The 5,203-nt window shown below is 29.3% G+C and overlaps 1 protein-coding gene across 1 annotated transcript in view; it reads right to left on the bottom strand.

Moving 5' to 3' along the window:
* Positions 1 to 1,293: 1,293 nt before the first annotated feature.
* LOC18049870 (cytochrome P450 CYP72A219) overlaps positions 1,294 to 5,203 on the bottom strand; it is a 6,279-nt gene continuing 2,369 nt past the window's right edge. Inside the window, exons 2-5 of the mRNA XM_006442239.2 lie at positions 4,400 to 4,614; positions 4,034 to 4,278; positions 2,598 to 2,976; positions 1,294 to 1,818 (exon numbers count right to left, since the gene is read on the bottom strand). Coding sequence (XP_006442302.2) covers positions 1,393 to 1,818; positions 2,598 to 2,976; positions 4,034 to 4,278; positions 4,400 to 4,614 — 1,265 coding nt within the window. The 3' untranslated portion in view covers positions 1,294 to 1,392. The remainder of the gene's footprint in view (positions 1,819 to 2,597; positions 2,977 to 4,033; positions 4,279 to 4,399; positions 4,615 to 5,203) is intronic.

The raw sequence follows: 5,203 nt of genomic DNA, 5'->3' as shown, positions 1-5,203 counted from the left end.
TAATTTTAAGATCTCATTTTTTAGTCATAGATGAGTCATTATGGTCACAAAATTAAAAATAGTAACTAAAAGTTGTCTTAGACAACTTTGTATTTTTTATGACCAAGTAATTTATTTCCTAAGGCATTGACAAAATTTAAAAAAAAAAAAAGGTAGTTGAATGTTTTATTTTCACGAATTTTAACCAACATATTTTGTTATTACTATTTTATCTAGATAAAATTTTAACTCTTGTGACTAGACTTTTTCAGATTGTTGCTTTTCAATAATTTAAAAAATGATCGGCAAGAATTGAATACAATTTCTAATGAATAATGGTAGAACCACAAACACTTTGTTAGAATTTATATATGTAACCTGATCACATCAATTGGCATATAAAGGGATTGACTGACTTTTCAAATAATTCTCTCATCCACAATCCTTTGTATAGACAAATTTGTCTAACTTGTTTGTCATCTATTATTATATTGACAAATTGGCCAATTACAAGCCTTTTAATTTTATTTTATTTAAAAATATTTAGCCATCTCAAAATTCGGGTAGCTTATAATTAATTTCCATTACTACTTTGTCATATGTGCAGGGCACTCTTTTTTTTTTAATTGTATGCGACATACTAACTTTAGTTTATACATAATTACCTATAATAAAATGTAATTAAAGGGTTGGACAAAATTATTTTTTAAGTATGTATAAACAATTAATTGGTCTCGCCAAATAATAATAATCGGTATTCAACCAAAGGTAAGACAAAACAATTCCTCTTCCTTGGGTCAAGCAAGACAAAATAATTCCTAAATAGTTAATTTTCATAATTTTAGTTAATTTTTATGTATTAATCTAAACAAATGAGATTTTTTCTTTTCGATGTGTTATATTTTGAAACTCTAAATGCATTATTCTAACTTTATTTAAACAATTAATTTATTTAAATCTTATTCAATTTTGAATTTGATAGGTAGTAAAATTATTTTTATATTAAATTTTTTTATTTAATTAGTTTGTGGATTTGATAGAATTGTAAATTTTTAAACTAATTTGTAATATGGTAGATTAAATAAGTATTGGATCAAATTCGCATTTGATTTGCAGACACATGGATTAGACTTGAATTCAATTTCATCAATTTGTGGATTTGATTAGATTGACAAATTAAAATCCGTAAAATTATTGATCAGATATAAATTCATGTCTAATATGTAAAATCCGAAACACCCAAAAAAAAAAAAACTTAAAAAAAAGTGTTATAAATGCTTCAAAACCATTGATATGGTTTTATTGGAAAGAAGAGTACTAAGAAAATTTAAAACGGTAAATCAAAATAATAAAGTTCTTGCTCTACATATACTATATGGCATGAATTCTGAATACTTGCGATAGTAATGCATACTAAATTTTGTGTAAAATGATATTAGCACCATGCTGTGGATATACAGTTACCCCACGAGTAGGAGCATGCATATAAGTTGGTGAAAGCTGGAAAGTGAACTTCTGCAAAATCATTGCTAAAGCTAATTTCGATTCCAACAGAGCAAAGTTTTGTCCAATGCAGATTCGAGGACCCCAACCAAATGAGAAGAATGAAATTTGATTCTTCGATGCCTTTGAGACTCCCTCTGAAAACCTATCTGGGTTGAACTTTTTTGCATCATCGCCCCAGTATTCATGATCATGATGAACAAGCATTATTGGCAATGAAAGTAAAACTCCAGGTGGTATAACAATTTCTCCTAGCTTAATCTCCTTAACATTAGCTCGAGTAAGCAGAGGTGCTGGTGAATATAACCTCAATACCTCGTACAGAATTTGGCTTACCTGCAACAGATGACGGAATCATTTGGGAGGGGAAAAAAAAAAATTAGTTAAGGTTCTAAATTTCACTGGATTTCCCGTCTTTTGGTTTGCAAAATAAGCTATCACTACTAGTTAATTTTAAACTATGACTTTTTAAAATATTACATACATATATAACAAATCCCTTCCCATTCCCTGTACAAGAAGGGATTTGAACCCTCGACATTTTTGTAGGTTTTATCATTTCCAGTAACCAACCCCCATGGCCATAACTACTGCATAATCTAAGTACCTTGTATAGAACTCAATTTTCTTACCTGCACGATACACTGGAATTATTTTTTCAAACAAGGAAATTCTTTGTTCTTGGTGACTGATAACAAATTTATTAAGGATAATTAATTGTGAAAATCACAGAATATAATTCTGATGTTGTGGGACGATGACACAGTTCTGTTGGCACCTCCCAAGATTTTCCCTAATTTATGTGGCTTCCTCTATCTTTGATAGTAAAATATTGACAAACACTGGTCAGGTTAAGAAATTCAAGTGGTATCAATTTAAGGAGAAGTAGTTTTCAAGTGCGGATGTTTGGATATTCCAAATTCCAAATTCCAAATTTGATCTATCATTAGAATAAAAATAATTCTACCCCAGCCTAGAGTCCTAATGGTAGTTCAAATTTATATTTTGTAAATCCAGACTTTGACACCTGAAAATTAACAAGAAATTGAGTCTTCCCAAAATTTTCGACAAATTAGAAAAGCTATAGATATTTAAGTAGGAGTAAGATCACTTACTGCTTTCAACTGGTTCAGCTCTTCAAATTTTGGTTCTCTATTTCCAAAAACTTGACAAACCTCTTCCCTTGCTCGTTCTTGCCATTCAGGATGTATGCATAACAAAACCATTGTCCACACAAGCAATGATGCAGTAGTTTCCTGCCCAGCAAGATAGAACAGCTTGCACTCTTCAATCACCTCTTCAATACTCATTCCAGTTTCCTTCTCCTGAATCTCTTTGTGATTTGATTCCATCAAGATACCCAATAAGTCATCATCATTGCTGGCTTTTCCAACTTTCAGAGCTTCCTCTCTTTTCTTAATGATACCCTTTACCAGTTCTCCCATTTCATTGTGGTTGCTTTTCAATTTTCTATTCAGTCTATTAGGCACAAACCTACCAATAAACAATTCTCATAATTAAGTGCAAGGCACGCGGAAATTATTTATATGCTAAAACATTTGACAACACTTTTCTACACTATAATAATAAGGATTCTTTATTTAGAAGACCACTTCTAATCTTATGTTGATTTATAAATACACACCTGATATAATATCTTTAAAAAATTAGCACAGCTTAGGTCACCAAGAGTACTACGAGGAATAATCTGCGTTTACTTTTTGGATTGGAGTGGGAATCTTGAGGAGTGGGAATCCTTGGATTAGGAGTGTGGAGTGAGAGTGGGAGTGGGAGTAGGGAGTTTACTTAGACTAAATGAAAGTATGGATTGTCAATCAGAATCTCAATTATTTGTTTACTTTATCTTGGATTGGGAGTAAATTATTTTAAATTATAATTTTATCCTTATGTAAAGAATTATAATTTGTAATTAAAAAATTAATAAAAAATATATTTAGAAAATAAAATAAATATTTTATTATATTTATAAATTAATAATAATTAATAATATTCTTAATTATGTAAATCATAATTTTTTATTAATTTTAATTTAAATTATGTGAATAAAAATTATTAATAATAACAACACAAATGAAACATTATTATTGATAATATAGTACAAAATTAATATTTTTTTAGAATAAAATATTTATTATTATTAATTAAATAAATAATTAATATTTATTAAAATTAATGTTTAATATTATTAATTTAAATATAATATTTATTTATTTTTATTTTTTTAATAAAATAAATATGTTATAATTATTATTTTTAATAAATATGATATTATTTATTTTATTAAATATTATTTATTTATTTTAATTATGAGGGTAAAAAAGGAAGAGGGGGGAGTGGATTCCCACTCTCACCTCCCCCCATGAGAGTGGGAATCCCACTCCCCAATCCAAAATTAGGTGGGACCCATAGAGTGGGAATCCCACTCTCCCCTTAAAAATGGTAAGTAAACACCGGAGTGGGAGAAATCCACACTCCACACTCTCACTTCAGAAAGTAAACACTACCTAAGTTGATTAATAATTAAAATTACCTCCATCCTGGAATATAAGCAAAAAATGAAGCTTGAATTAGAAGATTAATTTGTTCCCTCAGCACTGCAAATATTTTTCTTCCTTCTTCAAAGCTACTGCCAAATGCTGTTCGAGAAATCACATCTGCTGTCAAAGTTTGAATATGAGGCCACACATCTAACTCACAGGACTCATCCTTTGAAACCAAAATCTCCCATTTCCTCAGCATGTCGTTACAGCTCTTATGAATTGTGGGTAACATATTCTTATGAAAAAAAAATGGAAGAAATTGTCAAACATTGTTATAGGTCAGGTAACAATATGAACAGGCATATTGAAAATGGTGTGTGTGTGTGATTAAACGAACTATAAAGGTGAAAACGAACCTTCAACTTATCATGATGGAAAGCTGGAGTGGCGATTTTTCTGACTTTAAACCACTGTTCACCAGCATAGCCCGCCATCCCAGTGACCAGCAACTTCACAAGTGGGCTTACCTCTTTTTGAAAGATATCATGCTTCAAAAAAATTTCCCTTGTCATTTTAGGGTCTGTGATGTGTATGTTTGGTCTTGGACCCATCCATATGAAAGAATTCTTACCTGTAATTTTAGCAATAAGGGTTACAGATTAGAATGTTTCAACTTATCATGTTTTTTTGTTTTTATCATTCTTAGAAAATAAAAACGCAAAATTTATTTTAGGGAAAATATCCACCGTCCACCAATTTTTTACACCTTTTTCAAAAATACACAATTCCTTCATTTTTTGGCTGGAATCCACCTAAATTTACATTTTTTTTTCACTTTTCCACTTCCGTTTGGAATCCGTTAAGAAAACTAACGGAAACTTAAAAAAATGACCATTTTACCCCCAAAACGAAAATTACAATTTCACCTTAAAAATTATAAAAAAATTTGATTAAACCTAATTATTTTCCCCATCGGTCAATAAATAAATTAATTCCACAACCATCAAATGCAGGTTTTTTTTTTAAATATGTCTGTAATTAGAATGCTAAATTATAACAGTAGTATTAAAAATAGCCCAATCTCACAAATCATCAATTGAATTTAAGATAAGTAGAGTTTTATTATTAATTGAGTTATAATTTCTAGTAATTAAGATTTTTTTGTACTTCATTAAAGTACCAATAATGATATTCATCATTAAATCTTATTATTTTTGGTA

The sequence above is a fragment of the Citrus clementina genome, unplaced genomic scaffold (genome assembly GCF_000493195.1).
Source record: "Citrus clementina cultivar Clemenules unplaced genomic scaffold, Citrus_clementina_v1.0 scaffold_3, whole genome shotgun sequence".
Lineage (NCBI taxonomy): Eukaryota > Viridiplantae > Streptophyta > Magnoliopsida > Sapindales > Rutaceae > Citrus > Citrus x clementina.
Note: the sequence above shows the minus strand (reverse complement) of the source record. Positions and strands in the feature narration are given on the sequence as shown.